Here is a 23,091-nt window from a genome sequence, read left to right as displayed (position 1 = left end):
AATCTTCTTGTCTTTGGTTACTACCTTGAATCCATGCAAGACTATCTCTAATTCTTTTAATGTGATTACCTATTTCTTTTAAACCGGATTTAACTATTAAATTGATTACATGACATGCACAACGTTGGTGGAAAATAGTACCGTCACCGAATAGACTTAAATCATTTTCAAAAAATTCAATTGCTTTTGTATTGGCACTAGCATTATCTAATGTTATAGCCATTACTTTATCTCTTAATCTAAATTCATCAATTACATTTAAAATTGTGTTATATATTAAATCTGCGCTATGTGATCCTAGAACACATTTAAAACCTAATATTCTCTTATCTAAATCAAATCCTTTAAAGTAATGTCCGGTTACAGCTAAATAATCTTTATTGGCAACGGCAGATCAAATATCTGCCGTTAACGCAACGCACCTGCTAGTCGAGTGTAAAAGGTTTATTAATGAATCTTTTTCTTTTTTAAATAATTTTAATAAATCTTTCCTAAGAGTAGTTTTTGAAGTGAACTGTGCATTAGGATAATGTACAACCTTAATATATCGTTGCCAATTAGGATGCTCTACAAAACTAAGTGGTTGATCTAAAGCAGCTATCATTCGCGCAACTTCCATACGATCTTCTTGCGGATCGTATTTCCAAGTGGTTAGACCACCGGTTGCGCGATCAAAAGATAATTGTGTTTCGGAGTTCGGGTCCACTAGATTGGCTAAGCTTTTGAAGACACTTTTCAGAGTGTCGTCTCAAGTGTGTGGTGCCGTGATCTTCGGGTCGGCGGGCTGCCCGAAGCCTGAATTTTTTCGGGCTCGGGCGGGCAGGCCCAATTCCCACCCGCCCAAGCAAGAAATTCAGGTTCGGGCTCGGGTAGCCCGAATTTGACATGTCCACTCTTGCCCGCCGCCGTCTAACCACCGTATACCGCCGTCCGTCGGGATTTTTTTGAATTTTTCTGACCATGCCCGACCCGAAAATTGCCCAAAAATTGGGTGTGCCCGAAAACTCAAATGGCTATTTTTTTTTAATTTTACCCGAATTTTTCCCGCCTGTCCGAATTGCCCAACCCGCCCGAGGTGCCCGAATTGCCCGAATACCCGAAAACGGCTAGTTTTTTGAATTTTGCCCTAAAACCCGAGGTGCCCGAAAACCCAAAAACGGCTAGTTTTTTGAATTTTTCCCCGAATTCTGCCCGAAAACCCGAGTTGCCTGAATTGCCCGAAAACGGCTAGTTTTTTGAATTTTGCCCGAAAACCCAAGCTGCCCGACTGCCCGATGTCCGAATTTCAAAAAACTAGCCGTTTTATCCCCCTTTTTTAAAAAAAAAAAAATAATTTTTTAACCCCAAAATTTCTCTATAAATACCCCCATCTCTCACACATTTTTCTCACTCAAACTCTCTCAATCCCTCTCAATCTCTCTCAATTTCTCTCAATCTCTCTCAATCTCTTTCAAGTTCTCTCAATCTCTCTTACAATTTTTCTAAAGCTCTCTCTCTAGTGTCTATCAAATTCATCTTATTTTTTTATAATGGATCCTTTTAGTTATAGTGGTATTCCCGTTGATGCCCAACACAATGTAGAAGAAGGGCAATTTCCCACTAATGAGTTTGTTACGCAGCAATCTACTAATTCAAGCCATGGTGGACGTACTGGAGGTCATGGTCGCAATAGTGGGCGTGGAGAAGCGGCGGCGAGTGCGACTGCGTCTGCGTCTGCGCCAGCAAGTGTTGCAACCTCCAGGAGGAAATGCAAGCGTACCTCGACAGTTTGGGATCACTTCGACATAATTGACGAGGTGGATCATGAATGTAACACTAAACATATAGCTCAGTGTAAATATTGTTTATCTAAATTACAAGGTGACACTATTCACGGCACCACACACTTGAGACAACACTCCGAAAAGTGTCTTCAAAAGCTTAGCCAATCTAGCGGACCCGAACTCCGCCAAACATAATTATCTTTTGATCGCGCAACCGGAGGTCTAACCACTTGGAAATGCGATCCGCAAGAAGATTGTATGGAAGTTGCGCGAATGATAGCTGTTTTAGATCAACCACTTAGTTTTATAGAGCATCCTAATTGGCAACGATATATTAAGGTTGTACACAATCCTAATGCATAATTCACTTCAAAAACTACTCTTAGGAAAGATTTATTAAAATTATTTAAAAAAGAAAAAGATGCATTAATAAACCTTTTATACTCGACTAGCGGGTGCGTTGCGTTAACGGCAGGTATTTGGGCTGCCGTTGCCAATAAAGATTATTTAGCTATAACCGGACATTACTTTAAAGAATTTGATTTAGATAAGAGAATATTATGTTTTAAATGTATTCTAAGATCACATAGCGCAGATTTAATATGTAACACAATTTTAAATGTAATTGATGAATTTAGATTAAGAGATAAAATAATGGCTATAACATTAAATAATGCTAGTACCAATAAAAAAGCTATTGAATTTTTTGAAAATGATTTAAGTCTATTCGGCGACGATACTATTTTCACCAACATTGTGCATGTCATGTAATCAATTTAATAGTTAAATCCGGTTTAAAAGAAATGGGTAATCACCTTAAAAGAATTAGAGATAGTCTTGCATGGATTCAAGGTAGTAACCAAAGACAAGAAGATTGGTTTAGGTTCTTACAAGCATTAAATATACCTCCTAGAGCATTAGCGTTAGATATGCCTACAATATGGAACTCAACTTATATATGCTTCAACAATGCATCCCTTATAAGAATGCTATAACAAACTATATGTGTGCAAAATTAGGAGTAGGACATATAGATGAATTTGATTGGCAAATTACTGAAGTTTTGTATCAATTTTTAGGTAGGTTTCATGAAGTTACTCTAAAACTTAGTGGAACACACTACCCAACATCACCTTTAGCTTTAGGAGAACTTTTAAGAATTAGTATTTTATTTCACGAATATAGTGAGGACCCAATCTTAGGAGTTCCTGTTCAGTCTATGGAAAAAAAATTTAAAAAATATTCGTCTAAGTTGCCTTTGTTATATGGTTTAGGTACAATTTTTGATCCTAGATTAAAATTAGACGGATTAGAAAGTGGTTTAGAAAACTTAGGTGAATTTTTAGGCATCACTTGTACGGACCAATTTTCAATAATAAAGGCAAAAATATATGAGATCTATAGTAAATATGAGATTAGGTTTAGAAGCACAAACTCTAGAGTACAAGAACCGCAACAACACGATGAAAACCTGCATTCATTCTTGAATGTTTTCGGGTCAAAGAAGAAGACAACTCAAACGGAAGCTGTGAGTGGAAGTGGATCTTCATTAACAAGTGGCAGTGGCAACAACAGCTTCAACGAGCTTATGGCGTACCTCAGTGAAGGCTTAGTAGTCGGCAGTGCGGCTGAATCGTTTGTCTTAGTTCAATGGTGGAGGGCACATGCATTAACTTTGTCAATCCTAACTCGATTGGCAATGGATATATTTTCGATCACAGTCTCCACTATTTCATCCGAACAAGCCTTCAGTACGACAGGAAGAATACTTGAGGAACGCCAGAATGCATTGCAAAGGGATATTGTTGAAGCCTTAGTTTGCATTAAGGATTGGGATCGGGCCGATCAACGTCTACAAGATACAATTTCACCGGCAAGCCAAGAATGGATCGATGAATTTAATCGATTAACATTTAATTTTGAAGACGATCCCTCAGCTTCAAATTAAATTGTAAATTTATATTTTGTAAATATGTATTCACTTTTTACATTGTATTTGTAATTTAATAAACAATGTAAGTTTGTACAATTTGTAATTCGTCACAAAATGATTGCACTCTTTTTTCCTTGCCAAGTTATATATATATAAATTGTAATACTAATATATATATAAATAACTTAATATGAAAAAAAAAGTTTAAAAAATTCGGGCAATTCGGGCGGGCTCGGGCCGCCGAATACAAGCCCGCGGCCCGTTCAAGGTGAAATTCAGGCTCGGGTGGGCGGCCCAAAAATCTCGGGCGGGTCGGGTTCGGGCTTGGGCAAATCCTCGGGCTTTTCGGGAGGTCACGGGCGGCCCGTCCAAAGTTCCAGCACTAGTCTCAAGTGTGTGGTGCCGTGAATAGTGTCGCCTTGTAATTTAGACAAACAATATTTACACTGAGCTATATGTTTAGTGTTACCGTCATTATCTACCTCGTCAATTATTTCGAAGTGATCCCAAACTGTCGAGGTACGCTTGCATTTCCTCCTGGAGGTTGCAACACTTGCTGACGCAGACGCAGACGCACTCGCACTCGCCGCCGCTTCTCCACGCCCACTATTGCGACCACGACCTCCAATACGTCCACCATGGCTTGGATTAGTAGATTGCATTTGCTGCGTAACAAACTCATTAGTGGGAAATTGCCCTTCTTCTACATTGTGTTGGGCATCAACGGGAATACCACTATAACCAAAAGGATCCATTATAAAAAAATAAGATGAATTTGATAGAGAGAGAGCTTTAGAAAAATTATGAGAGAGATTGAGAGAAATTGAGAGAGATTGAGAGGGATTGAGAGAGTTTGAGTGAGAAAAATGTGTGAGGAATGGGGGGTATTTATATGAAAATTTTGGGGTTAAAAAATGATTTTTTTTTTTAAAAAAGGGGATAAAACGGCTAGTTTTTTGAAATTCGGGCATCAGGCAGTCGGGCAAACTCGGGCAACTCGGGTTTTCGGGCAAAATTCAAAAAACTAGCTGTTTTCAGGTATTCGGGCAACTCGGGTTTTCGGGCAGAATTCGGGTAAAAATTCAAAAAACTAGCCGTTTTCGGGCAAAATTTAAAAAACTAGCCGTTTTCGGGTATTCGGGCACCTCGGGCGGGTCGGGCAGGCGGGAAAAATTCGGGCAAAATAAAAAAAAAACAGCCGTTTGAGTTTTCGGGCAGCGGGTCGAGCAATTCGGGCACACCCAATTTTTGGGTCGGGCAGTTCAGGCATGATCGGAAAAATTCAAAAAAATCCCAGCGAACGGCAGTATACGGTGGTTAGATGGCGGCGGGCAAGGGTGAACATGTCAAATTCGGGCTGTCCGAGCCCGAACCCAAATTTCTTGCTTGGGCGGGCGGGAATTGGGCATGCCCGCCCGAGCCTGAAAAAATTCGGGCTTCGGGTAGCCCGCCGACTCGAAGTTCCAGCACTAACCATGACATTATCTCCACCATCAACTCCTCTGGCAGCTTAGGGTATTGACTTGGCTTCTCTGCCACACTCAAACTTCTAAGCCTTGAAAATATTTCCAACATAGCTAAGATTGTTCCTACTGAAACAAAACGAAAATACAATGATAACTGAAATAACTGATCTCAGTGGAAAATAACTGAAATTACTCCAGCATGAAGCAAAATAAAATCCCAAAATTTCCGTGAGAGGAAACACGAAAATGATTTTCCCAAAACCCTAAAAAAGGGAAAAAAAAAAAAAAAGGTAACAAGATCATTTCATCGCTTCCTAACAGACCCTTAGATACACCAAATTGATCAAAAAGTCCATTGTGTCCTAATTTCTGTTGAAATCACAACTAAACAACTAATTAATCTTATATCCTCAAAAGGACTCAAATTTCCATTTTTTTTTTTTAGAAAACAGTAATGGAAATATTTACACTTGCAAAAAGTGGGTTAAAGATGAATATTCTTGCACAGAGGCTTACCTTAATTGGCACGACAAGAGAAGAGCTGGCGTCAGAGATCCATTCACAATGTATATTTTCGTTTGAAATTCTCTGTGTTGGTGCGATCCCAACACCAACTCGCCGGAATTGTAAGAAACAATAAAACCAAAACAGTATGAACACAGAAGATTTGTTTTACCGAGGTTCGGAATAAATTCCTACATTTCCGTTGAATTCGTCCGCAGAAAGTTCTATCCACTAATTAGAGAAAGATTACACACTCAATTCCTCACAATACAAAGATTTCCCAATTACAGAAACTCATCCCAAGAAAAGAAACTAAGCGAACAATAAGATGAATTCTCAGAAGAACAAATCCTACAACTCCCAAATTCTCTTATTCTCAAAACTTACAATTTCTCTCTCTAAAAATCTTTAGAATTTCTCTCACTAAATCTCTCTCAAAGAATACTTCTCTCTCTATCTTTGAAATGCACAGTAAAAAAGAGAGAGCAAAAGGTTCTAGAGCCTTCAAGAACCAAACCAATATATAATAAAGTGGTCAACAAGATAATACCACGTGTACTTGATTGACTGAAGCTATTACCCCGTTCACTTCGCTGATTCGAGTTTAGAATTTGAGTTTTTCTACAGTAAAAAGCTCTCACAAACAATCACATCTAATTTTTTTACTATAGTAAAAAATTCTCACATAAAATCACATCTCAACTCGAATTCTAAACTCGAATTCTAAACTCGAATCAGCGAAGTGAACAGGGCATAAATATCTAAACTTGCAAATCAAGTCTTTTAGTTGCCCCAAAATGACATGTTTTTTAGGGTATAGGAATTCTTTCTCTTTCTCTGTGAATGTCGTTTTTATGAGATTAGCCTCACACTCTGGTTGAACGTTTTTTTTTTTTTTTTTTGGCTTGTAACTACGTTTGAAGTTTGAACCTGTTCATTTGAGTTTTGGCCTCTGGGTAATAAAGGGAACTTTTGGTATGAGGCCGGTGCAGTACAAGCATAGGCCGGTGACGTTTAGTAAGATGATTCGTACTTTAATTCGAATCATGGTTCATGATTTATTACAGTATTTTTTCTCATAAAAAATACACGTAAATTAAAAATTATTCTAATCTCATGATTCTACATGAACCAAACATAATAGTCATGCATTTTGATATGAGTTATTATATGCAAATATTTTCTGAGGTTATTTATACTCATTAAGTTCTCATTCACTAGTTTATTCATGCAAATCGAGTAAATCTCAAACCTCACGTACATTAATGAATTGATTAGCCCGTACAGGACGAAGGTAAAGTTATGGATACCATTTACAGATAATTTTCGTATTACGATGTTAGCGTTATTTTAAAAGGTTTAGAAATTAATGTTAGATTGAAAATAACCTATTAAGAAGAACCTTATAAGTTTTTATAAGTCTCAAGCCTTTTCTTATTAATAATCCGACATAATCTTCGTGCTCGGAAAACTTTAAAGTTTATACTTATAATGATTTTGAAGAAACGTCAATTACGGTGAACTTAAAATATTCATTCGTTTATAGTATTTTAATATACTAAATATGAATAGTATAATATAAAATTTTCCATACCCTTTGAGTTGTGATTACTCGAGCAAACAAGTTACATATATTATATATTATATAATCTAGTTAGTAAAGCATGTTTTTCATTTGATGCATTTTGAAAATCCTTTTTCAGAAATTAGTCTTGCCATCTAGTTTATCCCTTCTTAGCAAGAAAATCCTTAAATACTTTTAAGAAAAGAAGTTTTATGTTTATATTAAAAAAAAAATTCTCCTAAGATTTTGATAATTAGGAATATGTTTAAAACCAAGTAAATAATTAAGACGAGTCAATTATGTTTTAAGTAAATTTAGTAACAATCTGAAAAATCGGGCCGTTACAATTCCACTCAATAGAGGTTATAAACCTAATACCATTGATGAACATAATATTTATTTTGGATGCATATTTTACTTGAGAACTCGTACAACTCTTCGAGCTTTTATTGGTCAACAAACATCGTGGCATTTCTATCTGCTGAAGATCAAACAAGATTGACACTCACTTGACAACATTTTATTCTTAGGAGCCTAAAGAAACTAAAAAAAGAAATCATGCGGCAAAGTTCAAGCGATGAGATATGTGAAAGTTCACTCGAATTTCCAAGAAGATAATGGTGGAGTTTCGGATTCCTTCCAAGTAACTATGGAATCATCGTTCCTACCGCCCTTCACGGCTGAAGCAATCAATTCTAGCTCGGCAATTTCTTCTGACGTTAGTTTCACAGACAAAGCTCCAACATTCTGGTTGAAATTCTCAATTTTGGTGGTTCCAGGGATAGGACACACATCATTTCCTCGGTGGTGAACCCAGGCCAATGCTAGCTGGGAAGGGGTGCATCCTTTCCTCGCTGCAATTTCATTCAATCGATCGATTATCTTTTGGTTGTGCTCTAGGTTTTCGGGTCGGAACCATGGTAGATTCTGCAATAGGTAAACATATTTCAGCATGATCACGATGTAATGGCTTCATTTCTCTTAAGAAATCTTAGATAGCATAAAGTTGTCCAAGCATATGTTTTAAAGAAAACAAAGCTCAATGAAATGGCCATTGAAAAATCTGCAAGATGTTTTATAATGCCCACAGCATTTGTCAATCAATCTAGCCAAGTTTCCAACAAAACCTTTCGATAGTCATCATTAGACATGGTTTCTACAAGCTTGGCTCCATAGGACAAGAATCCTCTCCCTAGAGGGCTGTACGCAACAATACCAATGCCCAATTCCCTGAAAATTAAGAAAAGTATTTTATTAGTATTATTATCATAAACGCGGTATAATTACTTACCAATTAAAGAATATGAACACATATTTCCACTAATGAGCCTCACCTGCAGGTAGGAATTATGTCATCCTCAACATCTCTAGCCCATAAAGACCACTCTAATTGCACGGCTGTTATTGGATGAACAGCATGTGCTCTTCTTATTGTTGAAGCTGAGGCCTCTGATAATCCGACGTACTTTATTTTACCCTCTTCAACTAGCTTCTTCAGCTCCCCAACCTTTTCACAAGAAAACAATTAAATGGCATTTATCCCCAATAACAAATGCAAAGTGTTAAAGTTTACTTAAAGGAGAACTTTCTATGGTAGGGTATCCCTTACAGTAGGGGATGTATGTGGACATTAAATTCGGTCAAAAAAATCATATCAAAAGGTAAAAATATACAAAAATAACATAATCTCTGTTAGGTTCCTGGGAATTCTTTTGGAAATGATTGTTGACAAGGAAAGAACAATGGCGTAATTGAATGGAAAATAACCAGAAAAACAGGTCTGGTTCCTTTTATTGAAGCAAGAAAACGGAAATACAAATAGTAGGGGAATTCGAGGACCCTCTAGCCTCCCAAGTGATCGTTTCCTATCAGTAAAATTCTCGATGCCCTCTCTATTCCTTGCCTAGGCCATTTCTTCTCAACCCTGTAACTAACAAGCCACAGCCCTCCTATCTAACACGAATCCCCTTGCCATCCCACATCCCAATGTCGAATATCCTAACCGTAACGCTTACCCCGAAGCTACTGATACTCCAAATTACTCTCCAGCTCTTGCTTGCCCTTCTTCCTCCTTCGGGCATACACGAACTTGAGAGGTGGAGGCCTAACAATCTCATACATATCTGAAGGTTCAAACAAAGCTCTACAAGTTCGTTCTTTTTTCATCGCCTAAATTTAAGGTGTTTGACATAAACTTAAGGTGTACTTAATAATAATATTGTAAACTTAAGGTGTTTGACATAAAGCATCAACGAAATAAGAAATAAAATGGAGAGATTTTGGTAATGCTTGGAACACGCCCTTAGGTTTCAGGCTCAATTGAACAAAACCCAATCCACAAATTGGGGAAAGAAATGAGAATTCCACCGTGCAGTATGAAACTGTCACCTTTATATATTTATCACGTTTTGTCAGTCTTGCATACTTTTGATTTTGATGTAATTTTTACGAAATCTTAAGTCCAAAAATATACACTATTCATAATCAGGATTTCCTACTTCCTACAGAATATAAACATGACAAAACATTTGAAGATTTTATGCACATAACATGTTTAAAAATAAACCTCAAAGCATAAGAAAAGCATTAGAAGAAATGAGGAATCCAAACCGTGACTTCGATGGGTAGTCGAGAGTCGATCCGATGCTGGTAATAGAGATCAATGCAATCAACGCCGAGTCGTTTCAAACTTGCCTCGCAAGCTTCCCTCACATACTTCGGATCACCAATCACCTCCATTTTTCCTTGATCATTAAATCTGACCCCAAATTTTGTCGCCAACTCAACTCTCTCTCTGACTCCATCCTTAAGTGCCTTTCCAATTATACAAAATAACAAATCCAATTCAATAATCCAAGTACCAAAAAAAGATAAAAAGATAAAAATCCTTAAAATTTTCACATTAGTATCAACTTCCTTCTTTGGCTTTTCAAATATGTCAATAATAATTTTTGAACTCGATAAAATAGCAATGTTCAGCTGGTTTGTCCTAAAAATATATTTCTTTTCGGCTATTAAAACTAATAAAAGAGAACTTCGAATGACTAAATAAAAATACTAGGATGTCTCTTAGTAATGACTAATGACTGTTCATGCAGTTTAGAATAGAGTATATAGTAATATGTTCTACGTAAGACATAAAGTAGCTATCTTTAGGAACTTTAAATTGAGAGATATGAATAGACTAGGTTATCGAAAAATAAATTGGCATCAATTCAAAACCCAGAAAAAGTTTTATAAGATTATAAAATGTCCGTTAAGTGCATCAAATTCCGTTCATTTCACCGATTTGAATTTAGAGTTCGAGTTTTGCTATAGTAAAAAGCTCTCAGAAACAGTCACATCTAACTTTTTTACTGCAGTAAAAACTCTCACATAAAGGCCTAATTCACTTCGCGGATTCGAGTTTTCAATTCAAGTTGAGATGTGACATTTTATGAGAACTTTTCACTGTAGCAGAAAAAGTTAGATGTGATATTTTCTGAGAACTTTTTACTGTAGAAACTTAAAACTGAATTTCACCGAGGCCAAAGTTACATCTCAACTCGAATTAAAAACTCGAATCAGCGAACTACACAGATCTTACGGACCTTAAGTGTATCCACCGATTGGTTAGACAAGTATTTTTAGCCACCGATTAAAATTTAATGGTCCCATTTAAGTGTATCCACGTTAAAAATATAATTATCATATACCATAAAAAAGAATACCCACGCTCATATATCAGACCTTGAGAATTTAATCAAGTGGTTAGGAAAAAAAAATCCCTTTCAGAACACAAATAGAAACATCATCTAGTTTATAGGTAGAAAATAAAGGACCTCCTACAGTAGAAACTACTATTTTACTCTATTGATAAAAAACTAAGAATAATTATTTTAACCGTTAAATTAATTTTTCAATAGCCAACATGCGTGACAGAGATCTGCTCCTACTCACAAACCATACAGTTGAAAAATTAATCCAAGGTTTAAAACGGCAATTCCTACCAGTAGGCTAAAAATCAAATCCTACCATAAAAATTCCGAAAAAACAAATCAAAGGACTAACAAGTTCGGACTTGTTGATACATTTAAGAACTCGCTAAACAAATATAGACCAATAACAAGTACCTTTCCGAGGAGGATTTCGTTGGTGAAAGGTCCATAGACATCGGAAGTGTCGAGGAAGGTGATGCCGGAATCGACGGCGTGGTGGATGAGCTTTATCATCTCCGGATCGGGCTTCGGTGGGCCGTAAAAGGCCGACATGTTCATGCAGCCAAGTCCCTGCGCCGAGACCTCCAGGCCCTGAGAGCCCAGCTTGATCCTTCTCACTTTTGTCGCCGACGCCATTGTTATTTTCTTCTGCGTTTTGTCTCAGGATGGCTTGATCTGGCCTTAAATAGGCGCTTGGAAGAGCCATAGATGGCGTAAGAGAATACGTTAGATTTTTTTTTTCTCCGTGATTTGATTTGATTTGATATGAGAAAGGAAGAGAATTGTCGTTGGCGGCGAAGGTGGATTGTGTGCGAGTGAGAAAGTTGGAGATAAGAAGGAGAGGTGGATCAAAAGTTGAGAAAGACGCCAAAAGAGAGACTTTGCGTGCCAAATGGACTAACTAGAAATGTTGTTTGAAAAACAAAAAAACAAAAAACAAAAATTTAACTAAAAAACAAAAATTTTATCACTTTCAAAAATTAAAAAAAAAAAAAAACTTGATAAAAATTCTTCTTCCCTTTCATCAAAAACCCAGAATCCCATATCATTAATCATTTTCTTTTATTTTTTTACCTCTGCTATTCAAAACCAGATCTACCAAAATCACAAATCAAAACCAAACAAAGCTAGTTCTTCAATGAAACCAAACAGAACAATATCAAAACCAAAAATCTTTTCCAAAACAAATACCAAACAATTCTCCTTCAAGAATAACACCAAACAATTCTCCTTCAAGAATAACACCAAACAGTTCTCAGTGTTTTTCACTCTCTGCAACAAACCAACAACAACTAAGAACGAGCAAAGTTCGAACAACAAAATAAAACCAAAAGAAAAACACAGACAAACCCAGATAAACACAACAAAGTTCGAACAGCGAGATTTGGGCTGAGATTCCGCGGCGTCAACCAGAGATTTAGCGGGGGGGAGCGCAATCTGGTGTTGATAAGTGCATGAAAGTGCACCTAAATTGTTCATAATTGTTAAATAAATTGAGTTTTAATTAAATATTTTTATAAAATTAATATTTTGTGAAAATATTTTAATTTATTTTATTTTGTAAGAAAATAAGACACTTAGGTCAAAATTATAAAGAAAAAAAAGAAGCCTAAAGTCCATCAGCGCCCAGCCGAGCCGATTGGAGCCGAGCCACGCGAGCCTCACCAGCGCGCCACGTGTCGTCCTCTGCCGCGGCGCAGGTCTGTGGGACCCAGTTGTCCCCACGCGTACGTGCGCTTGGCGCGCACGGATCCTTCCCCGGGCGAGTCTCCTTCACGCGCGCGTCAGGGCGTTCAGTGTTCCTTCTCCGCATGGGTCCTGCGTGCTACTTCTTCCCAATCAGCATCCGCCACGTGTCGCGAGCAGAAGCATTTGTCGGCCACTTCTCCTTTCCGCGAATCACAGTGTGCCACGCGTCCCGCCGTGCAGCAGTTCTTCCACTTACAGCGCGCCACGTGTCCTTGCACAGTAACATTTCCTCTCCGCGAATCACAGCGCGCCACGTGTACTAGCTGTTGCACTTCTCAATTTTTCCGGTTCAAACGTTTCTTAGGGTCATTTCTCCACCATTATCAGCCTTTACCACCAAATTGAAGCCTTGTAAATCCAATTTATTTGGATAGACCGTTCATTTTCTTCTTGTTTCTGTTTACAACTCTTGACATGGCCAGAAACTCTATAAATAGGGTCATGTCAAGGTGTTTAGGTTGTCAGCACGAGGATGTCAGCGCGAATCTGGTGCTGATAAGTGCATGAAAGTGCACCTAAATTGTTCATAATTGCTAAATAAATTGAGTTTTAATTAAATATTTTTGTGGAATTAATATTTTGTGAAAGTATTTTATTTTAACTTATTTTATTTTATTTTGTAGGAAAATAAGACACTTAGGCCAAAACTATAAAGAAAAAAAGAGAAGCCCAAAGCCCATCAGCGCCCAGCCAAGCCGATTGGAGCCGAGCCACGCGAGCCTCACCAGCGCGCCACGTGTCGTCCTCTGCCGCGGCGCAGGTCCGTGGGACCCAATTGTCCTCGCGCGTACGCACGCTTAGCGCGCACGGATCTTTCCCCGGGCGAGTCTCCTTCACGCGCGCGTCAGAGTGTTCAGCGTTCCTTCTCCGCGTGGGTCCTGCGTGCTGCTTCTTCCCAATCAGCATTCGCCACGTGTCGCGAGCAGAAGCATCTGTCGGCCAATTCTCTTTTCCGTGAATCACAGTGTGCCACACGTCCCGCCGTGCAGCAGCTCTTCCACTTACAGCGCGCCACGTGTCCCTGCACAGTAACATTTCCTCTCCGCGAATCACAGTGCGCCACGTGTACTAGTTGTTGCACTTATCAATTTTTCCGGTTCAAACGTTTCTCAGGGTCATTTCTCCACCATTATCAGCCTTTACCACCAAATTGAAGCCTTGTAAACCCAATTTATTTGGATAGACCGTTCCTTTTCTTCTTGTTTCTGTTTACAACTCTTGACATGGCCAGAAACTCTATAAATAGGGCCATGTCAAGGTGTTTAGGTTGTTGAATTTTAGTCTAAGTTTTTACATTTTTTTTTTCTCTCATCTTCTTATTCTTATTCTCATATTTTCTTTTTAGAATTTTATGGGAATTATGTGCAAGTTAGGCTAAAGTATTTAGGTGAGGCTAGACATGATCCTATATGTGTAGTGAACTTGTTTGGATTTTAATTCTCCAATGGTTTGTAAGTTTTATACATTTGAGTAAATAATTTTCTTTTATCATATTTCTTCCTCTTATCAATATATTTTATTGTCAACTTTTATATAAATCTAGTCAAGCTCTTTTTATGTGATTGTTGTATTATATTATATATTGATAGATATTGTTTTATGAGTAGTCTTTTACTGCAATATTGCCAACGGTATATTGTCGCTTTTAGATTTCTCATAAAATAATTTTTCTTAAACCTTAAACGTTAGAATTTTATTTACTCGAATACATTTTTAATTCATATGTTCTTCCAATATTTATTTACCGATTGATTGTTTGGGATGTGAAACTTTCAATTGAGTCAATTTATGAATCAAAATCCAAATAGGTGAACAAAGCATGTGGAGGATTCTCAATGCCTTACCACTTTTTATTATTGAATTTTCTCCATTTTAAATTGTTCAAAGAAAGAAATCATCAAAAACACTCATTCCTTTTCTTTGTTTGATTGCTTACTTTCCTAACGCTTTTTATTTGCTAGTCATTTCTTGTTCAATTTAACACCTCCTCGTGGGATCGACCGTCTAAATTGTACTATAATTGACCACTTATTTTTGTACACGTTTGGGAGTAATCAGGTGCCAAATCACAGATCGGAGAATATCAACGCGAAATCCGGCAAGATTGGGGCTGAGCTCCACTCGATTAGGGCTGGGAGTTTGTCAAGAGTGTGCCTCGAGAGTTGCAGAAGAAAAATAAAGGGAACTCGCACCACTTTCTCTCTCTCACTACTAATCCTAACCTCGGAGCTAGACTGCTTCTCCTCCTTCTACTCCTGCTCATCTCCGGCCTTCTTCGTCGACGATGAGGAATTGATATCGAAGGCGCGAACCAAGAACTTTCTAGAAGAAGAAAGTTACTACTGATTTACTCAATTAAAAACTTAATTTATTCCTTAAAGTTAAAAATTAATTTATTTTGATAAAGATCATATATCTTGTATTTTTTTTTTAGTTTACGTCAATACTTAACAAAAACAATTTGTTCAATATTTTTTTCCTCATTCAATCTCATTTTGGTAACTATCTCCTTCTAACTATAAGAGAACTAAAGAAAATTTTGGTGTTAGTGTTCAATCAATTTTACAACCATTATTATGGTCTCTCAAAACAAGAGCTTTTGAAAAATATGCTTAAATTGACCAATCCTTTTAAGTAGTAGGACCCAAAGTAAAAAGTTTCAATGGATAGCCCTCTCATTTAATGAAAGTCTTCTGATTCCCTAAATGCCCCTACTCTTTCTCCCTAAAAACAAATAATTGAAATATCATATCAGAGGGGCCAAAAAAAAAATTCCAAAAGAGAATTTCCTTTCCTCATTCTCATCCGTCAGGGACCTAAGCTAACCTTGTCGTCCAAAGGCAACCGCTGGCGCCGCCATTCACTGCCGGAGAAGCCCCTCGCCGACGTCCATCATCACCGGCATCCATCGGGAATTACAGTCCAGTTCTTGTTTTTGGCTTTTAAGAGAGCCATATCGAAGCTTGAGAAATTAAGATCCACTACCGGTATTCTCTCGAATCTTGTCTTTTTTATGCTTAGTTCGTTGTTTAAATGCTAGGTAATCGTACTTAGGTATTTTATTTGAAAAACCAACAAGAATCATGTTATTTCCTGACCTCTTCGGAGTTGTACAATCTGTAAAATCGAAAAAACTCATGACTGTCATTTCTTACCGTTCTTACCGGTGTGACCGGTAAGAAACTTGAATTCGGTCAGAATGTTCTTACTGGTGTGACCGGTAAGAAAATTACCAACCGATCGGAACAATCTTTCCAATAAGAACGATCTGATTGGTCAGATTTTTTGTGGAAGTGTATGATACTAACTATAATTTTAGCTTTCTTCCATTTGTATATTTAATTTATATTTTATTTTTGGATTTATATTTAATTTTTGACCTTTTATAATATTGGTATTATTTCATTTATAGGAAATGGTTGAAATTGTCATATATTTTCGATATAATGGGGAGTAGAAGAAGAAAGATGATGGATCGTATGAATGGTTTTCGATGAGTGAGGAAATAAAGAGCATATTATTATTTAATGATCCAATGAAAGTGAAATTTTCTGAGGTTGTTGATAGCATATTTGAAAGGCTTCCTGTTAGTTGAAGCAGTACAGATTTAAAACTAAGTTACACTTCTTTGTCATCGTCAACTTCGGGCCCTAAATTCATCTTAGATGATTTTGACACCACCTGTTATCTTTTTGACCGATGTGCCATATCACAACGTAGAAATATGATATATGTAGAGCTCATTAAAAAAGACGAATGTCGTGAAGGAAATGAAAAGGAGGGACTCGAAGTTGAAGAAAATGAAGAATGCAACGAAGAAAATGATAGAATCATTCGAGACGGGTATTTTGACGTTAACATTTTAGCATCAGAGCTTCATGATGCTGGTTCCACACCAGGTCGTGAGGGTGATCGTTTAGAGAAGCCTACACTTAAGAAGCACCCTCGCCAAGAGACATCGGCATCTGCCCCAACTCCGAATCAAGAGATTCCGCATCTAGATATGGTTGAGGTGGTTTATTGTGAACCGCTAGCTATCAACGACACTTGTATGTCTTATACCTTTGATGACAGTATGGGAATTGCAATCGGTCAAGAATTTGCGAGCAAGACCGAGGTGAAGAATTTGTTGATCAATGCTTCGTTGAAAGCTTATTTTGATTATAAAATTATCAAGTCGACAACGAAAGTGTTTGCGGTAAAATGTGCAGTCTCGGATTGTAAGTGGGCACTGTGAAGGGCGAGGATAAATAACTCGGATCGTTTCTCACTACAAACATACTACAACATCCATACTTGTTCTTCTAGTTCCGTTGATAAAAAGAACTGACAAGCGACTTCAGAGTTAGTTGCAGATATGTTAAGGAAAAAGTTTCCAGGGCAAATTGACACACCAACCCCGATTAAAGTGATGAACATGATGAAAAATATGGTGTTACAATAAGTTACTTCAAAGCATGGAGGGGCAAACAAATTGCTGCAAATGATATTTGGGGTGCACCAGAGCTTAGTTTTGGTATGCTTCCTAGTTATTTGCACATGTTGAAGGTAATGAATCCCGGCACAGTGACATATTTAGTGGTTGAAAGAGATCAAAATTTTAAGTACCTTTTCATTGCTTTAGGGGCATCTATTAAGGGTTTCAAAGCAATGAGAAAGGTAATTGCAGTTGATGGGACTTTTTGAAGACCAAATATAAGGGAACATTGATTATAGCCACTGCCCAAGATGGCAACTACCATCAATATCATCTTGCTTGGGCCGTGGTTGACTCGGAGAACGATGAATCGTGGAAATGGTTCATGACAAAACTTGAGGAGCTGATACCCGACGACGAGGAGTTGGTCATAATTTCAGATAGGCATCAAAACATCATCAACGGAGTTGGCGATGTTTACAAGAAGTCACAACATGGATTTTGTGCATGGCACCTTTCACAGAACATCAAAACACGAGTTAACCAAGGAACTCGTGGTAGGGGAAGCAAGAAAAATGGTAAGGTGAAGGGTAAGGATGCCGTTGTTACAAAGTTCATGAATGTCGCTGCAACATATACAGTTTCTGAGTTCAATATGATGTATGATGACTTAAAGAATAAGTATCCGGCCGCTGCTGAGTATCTTGAAGACAATGTCGATGTCAGAAAATGGGCTAGGTGTTACTTCACAGGTTCTCGCTACAATATCATGACTACTAATGGTGTCGAGTCAATTAATGTCGTGCTGAGAAAGGCAAGAACATATCCCCTAATACCCTTGATGGATGCAATAGTAGGAAAAATTTATGAATGGTTCAACATGCACCGAAAAGAATCAACTATGGGATCTTCCACACAACGCTTAACTCCAAGGGTGGAGAGAACATTACATTCGAGGTACAAAGAGTCCACATTCTTAAAAGTGAAAGAACTAAACACAACCACGCTTGAATACCATGTGACAGGGGAGGATGGAAGTTTCTTGGTTGATTTGTTGCGCAGAACTTGCACTTGCCAAGTGTATGATATAGACAAGTTCTCATGCGCACATGTCCTTGCAGCATATGATGTTGGCCTAAACGATATGCATAATTTGTGCTCAAAATACTATCTGAAGGAGTTATGGGCGTTGGCATATGTTGAAACCATATATCCTGTACCAAGCTCGTCAGAATGGGACATTCCCCACAACGTACAGGTTGAGGTAGTGTTACCCTCTGATTTCAGTAAACGACGTGGGCCGGTTCAAAAAACCAGGTTCCCTTTAGTTAGAGAGCACGAGAGAGGCAAATGGAAGCGACTTCGCCAGGAAACAACCTCTCAAGCAAGCTCAGAAATAAGGTATCCATTGGAATAAGTGTGGTCGTAAGAATGATTTTTTCAATATCGTTGTGGCCTTGTGACTTTTGTGGTTATTGGACTTTATGATTGGATCCCGTGATTGAAATGCATTTAATATTCTCACCGTGTATTTGACAAAGGAAATGTATAATTTTGGTTTTTATTTTTTTATTTTTTTATGTTTTTTTTTATCTAAGTATGGTTTCTTACCGTTCTTACCGGTACCAGTAAGAACAATCAGAAAGGGCCAAGAAAGCATGAATGGCTTCTGTTCTTTTCTTATCGTTCTTACCGGTACAGGTAAGAACGGTCAGAAAGGGCCGCGAGAGAGCATGAATGGCTTTTGTTCTTTTCTTACCGTCCTTACCGGTACCGGTAAGAACAATAAGAAACCCTCAAAAATCAGAGTGCCTATTCTGACCATTCTTACCGGTACTAGTAAGAACAGTAAGAAACCTTCAAAAATTGAAATGCATATTCTGACTGTTCTTACTAGTACCAATTCGAGGGGTGAGAATGAAACACAATCCACATATGTCATTACTAACCTTATATATAAAAATGTACAGGAAATTGAAAGAAATGGAATCAAAACCAACATGTTGACCATTTCTAACCGGTAAGACTAAAGGAAATCTAAAGAAATGGTTTGATAGCGATCTAATCAGTAAGAAAACAAGCAACAAACCTAAAGATCATCTGAACGTCAATGATGGATGCATCATTGTCCAGGTGTAACTTCACCTTATGTCAAGACTAAGTCCATAGTCTTCTTCTTCATATATTCTTCCATATGCTTTCAATGTATATATTATTATATATAGGCATATGTATATATCTCCATGTATATGTATTATTAGATAGGTTTGCTTTTGATCAAATCTATTCTCTAAATTAATTCTTTTGTAATATTTTGTTAATAATTTTACAGAAATCATACTTGGCCTCTCGCCGTTTCTGACCATTCTTACCGGTACCAGTAAGAACGGTAAGAAACTTACAGAGACCATACTTGGCCTCTCGGCCATTTCTGACCGTTCTTACTGGTAAGAAACATACAGATACCATACTTGGCCTCTCGGCCGTTTCTGACCGTCCTTACTGGTAAGAAACATCCGGTACCTGTAAGAACGGTAAAAAATATACATACACCATACTTGGCCTTTCCGTCATTTCTGACCGTTCTTACGGGTACCGGTAAGAACGATAAGAAACTTACAAAGACTATACTTGGCCTCTCGGCTGTTTATGATCGTTCTTATTGGTACCGGTAAGAACGGTAAGAAACATACAGATACCATACTTAGCCTCTCGGCCGTTTCAGACCATTCTTACCGGTAAGAAACATACAGAGACCATACTTGGCCTCTCGGCCATTTCTGACCATCCTTACCGGTACCGGTAAGAACAGTAAGAAACATACATGAACATACAGATACCATACTTAGCCTCTCGGCCGTTTCAGACCATTCTTACTGGTAAGAAACATACAGAGACCATACTTGGCCTCTCGGCCACTGACCATCCTTACCGGTACCGGTAAGAACAGTAAGAAACATACATACACCATACTTGGCCTCTTGACCGTTTCTTATCGTTCTTACCGGTAAGAAACATACAAAGACCATACTTGGCCTCGACTGTTTCTAACCATTCTTAGTGGTACCGGTAAGAAACATACATACAGCATACTTGGCCTCTCAGCCATTTCTGACTACCGGTACCGGTAAGAACGGTAAGAAACTTACATAGACCATACTTGGCCTCTCGGTCGTTTTTGACCGTTCTTACCCGTATCGGTAAGAATGGAAAGAAAATAGCATAACGCAAGTAAACCATACTTGTCCACGACTACAAGTCCAAAAACATACGTAACTTAGATAAATCCACAATATGCCTATAAAATTCTGTGTGTTTCTGCAGAAGAAAGGGAAAAAAACCTAGTTTATACAAAGTTATACAATTCATCATCAGCCTCATACACGTTCAAAATAGTAAATACAGTTCAAAAACACTATCCAATCATAGGTGGTCACGGGGTTCTCTTGTACTTTGAGGATCTGTGAACGGAGTTCGCTTATACTTTGACCTCTTTGATTACTTTTTCGGTATAACATCAGGTTGCGCGGCCTCGGTATTTTGGTCCATTTGGTGATGATAAGAATCATTAGAGTCATCATGTCTCGATGCGGTCAGGGAATCATAAAACATATTATCTCCTTGACCCTGCAATCATCTCTAACTCTGTTACCGATGGCTCCCCATAACGATGACGTTGAGTCGGAGGGGGAGAAGAGCCCGGTGTGGTCCGCTTCGGCGCCATATTAGCTTCAACTAGTTTCCAAACAATAAAAGTTAACAGTCTTAAGACGAATCTCTCATTGTAAAGAGTAATGCATATACTAAACTTTAAATATTGAATTTAACGTATTAGATTCTTGTTATGTTTTAATGCTATTCAAATTAAGGATAATTCACATTTTCGTTCTTCCCTTTTTTCTTTTCTCTCATTCCTTTCTCAAATATACAAACTGAATCTTTTAACATAAGATGCAAGTATTACGTGATTCATAGAAGCTTAAAAGACTAAAAAATTAATTCACACCAAAACATGAATAAAAATGTGAAAAATACAGAGAAATGTCACAAAACAAGTCAAGCCTTTTATTGAACACATGGTGGGCACTAATGCAACAAGTCGTATTTCACATATCAAATACATTTTTAGAACTAAGACACACATTTACACGATTTTACAGTAAACATTCAAAAATAAATGTCACAAAAACAAGTCAAGCCTTTTATCGAACATATGGTGTTCACTAATGCAATAACAGAATCCACACCAAGAACACAAAACCAACAATCTAGATCACGAAACAAAAACACAAAACAAACACAGATACCTCACGATGAGGAGTGAGGAGTGCCGGGAGGAGTGGCCGGAGTAAGGAGGTTACCTTTACGGTAAGGAGTTGTCTGACTTTACTGGAGTTAGTGGATTGCTTTTGGGACTACAGAGACGGCGGAAGCACGAACAAGTGGCCGGAGGTCGGAGAACCGGTGGATTCCGACGATGTTACCGACAAAAGGCAAGGTTTTTTTTTTTGGTTTTGGGGGGATTTTGGTTGTTTGAAGGAGAAGGGGGCGAATGAGAAGGAAGTTACTGGGTTGGTTTTGGGACCGGAGAGACGGCGGAAGCACGGACAAGTGGCTGGGGGCCGGAAAACCGGTGGATTCTGATGGGATTTTTTAAGTCAATAGGCCCCAAATGTACACCCATTCAATTCGTAGACCCGTTATAAATGGAATTTCAATTTTCATTTTTTTTATTCCTGGGATAAGAGTGAATGACCAAAATATCCTTTAAATGGGGAGGGAAAAACGATGGGTCACCTTAAAGAGAGGCAAAATTATGCCCGATCAGATCTTTCTTACTGGAAAGACCGGTTGGCAATTTTCTTACAGGGCACACCAGTAAGAACTTTCTGACCGGACTCAAGTTTCTTACCGCTCCCTCCAGTCAGAACGGAAAGAAATGACAGACGTGAGTTTCTTCGATTTTGCAGATTACTCAACTCCGAAGAGGCCATGAAATAGCATGATTCTTGTTGGTTTTTCAAATAAAATACCAAACCATGATTACCCAGCATTCAAACAATGAATTAAGCATAAAAAATACAAGATTTGAGAGAATACCAGAGGTAGGGGCATTCTCCAGCGGTGAAAGACAGCGCCGCCGGTGAACTTTGGCCGGCAACGTTTCCTCGTGACTGCCCAGCGAAGGAGGGGATTTAGCTCCTCATTTTCAAACGTTTTTTCTTTTAATTTGAGAGAAAAGGAGAAGGGCATTTAGGAAATACACATTTTTTCATTTAATGAGAGGCCTACTCATTGAAACTTTCTATTTTGGAGCCTACTCATTAAACACATTACACATTTTAAGCCTATTTTTCAAAAGGACCCATTCTGATGGGATTTTTTAAGTCAATAGGCCCCAAATTTGTGGTTGCAAAGTTTTTTTTTTGTTTTTGTTTTTTTTTTTTGTTTTAGGGGGCTTTCGGTCGTTTGAAGGAGAATGGGATGAAGGAGAAGCAAGTTTTGGGGGGATTTCTTACTTTTTTGTTTTAAAAATATTTTCACATTTGTCTTCTCATATCCCCTCTTCTGAAGGCTTTTTTTGTTTAAAACATTGGGGGTAATTTTGTAATTTAACTTAAAAACTAAAAGAAAATAAATAAAAACAAAATAATTTTTATAAAGGGTCTATTAATTAAGTAGTATGTCATTTGGAGGTCACTGGCTTAAAAAATCCTCTCAAAACTCTAAAGTGATTTTAAGATTTAATGGGACTTAATAGGCTATTTAGGATGGTTAGTAGGTCTTATTTCTACAACTAATAAGTTTAACAAAACTTAAAATCGCGATTCAAATCTAATTATGTCGATTACCTTTTTCAATGCACCATCGACTTGTTCTAGCATCGTGTATTTTCATCGATCAACATGTTCTAAAGGTGTGTATTTTCACCAATTAACCGGTCAGGATAAACCAATAGTATACCACTGATCAACTAGCTAAGATGCAAAATCTTCG

General features: G+C 37.8%; 2 protein-coding genes across 2 annotated transcripts in view; both read right to left on the bottom strand.

Moving 5' to 3' along the window:
• Window positions 1–4,336, bottom strand: part of LOC21405138 (putative F-box protein At3g16210) — a 6,937-nt gene extending 2,601 nt beyond the window's left edge. Inside the window, exon 1 of the mRNA XM_010091502.2 lies at window positions 4,274–4,336. Coding sequence (XP_010089804.2) covers window positions 4,274–4,336 — 63 coding nt within the window. The remainder of the gene's footprint in view (window positions 1–4,273) is intronic.
• Window positions 4,337–7,548: 3,212 nt separating this feature from the next.
• LOC21405137 (auxin-induced protein PCNT115) lies at window positions 7,549–11,611 on the bottom strand. Its single transcript, XM_010091501.2, has 5 exons — window positions 11,343–11,611; window positions 9,841–10,044; window positions 8,565–8,737; window positions 8,358–8,460; window positions 7,549–8,157 (listed from the first exon to the last, which is right to left on the bottom strand). Exons 1-5 carry the CDS (start codon window positions 11,562–11,564, stop codon window positions 7,825–7,827), a joined length of 1,035 nt encoding a protein of 344 aa, XP_010089803.1. The 5' UTR covers window positions 11,565–11,611; the 3' UTR covers window positions 7,549–7,824.
• Window positions 11,612–23,091: the final 11,480 nt, after the last annotated feature.

The sequence above is a fragment of the Morus notabilis genome, unplaced genomic scaffold (genome assembly GCF_000414095.1).
Source record: "Morus notabilis unplaced genomic scaffold, ASM41409v2 Scaffold825, whole genome shotgun sequence".
Lineage (NCBI taxonomy): Eukaryota > Viridiplantae > Streptophyta > Magnoliopsida > Rosales > Moraceae > Morus > Morus notabilis.
This window is presented reverse-complemented; position numbering and strand designations above follow the sequence as displayed.

Bases quoted from the DNA above. Each gene is read 5' to 3' on its own strand.
- LOC21405137 (XM_010091501.2), bottom strand. From the start codon at position 11,564: ATGGCGTCGGCGACAAAAGTGAGAAGGATCAAGCTGGGCTCTCAGGGC. The intron at 10,045-11,342 runs GTACTTGTTATT...ATAATTGGAAAG, and splicing joins ACGAAATCCTCCTCGGAAAG to GCACTTAAGGATGGAGTCAG. The intron at 8,461-8,564 runs GTGAGGCTCATT...CTTAATTTTCAG, and splicing joins GACATAATTCCTACCTGCAG to GGAATTGGGCATTGGTATTG.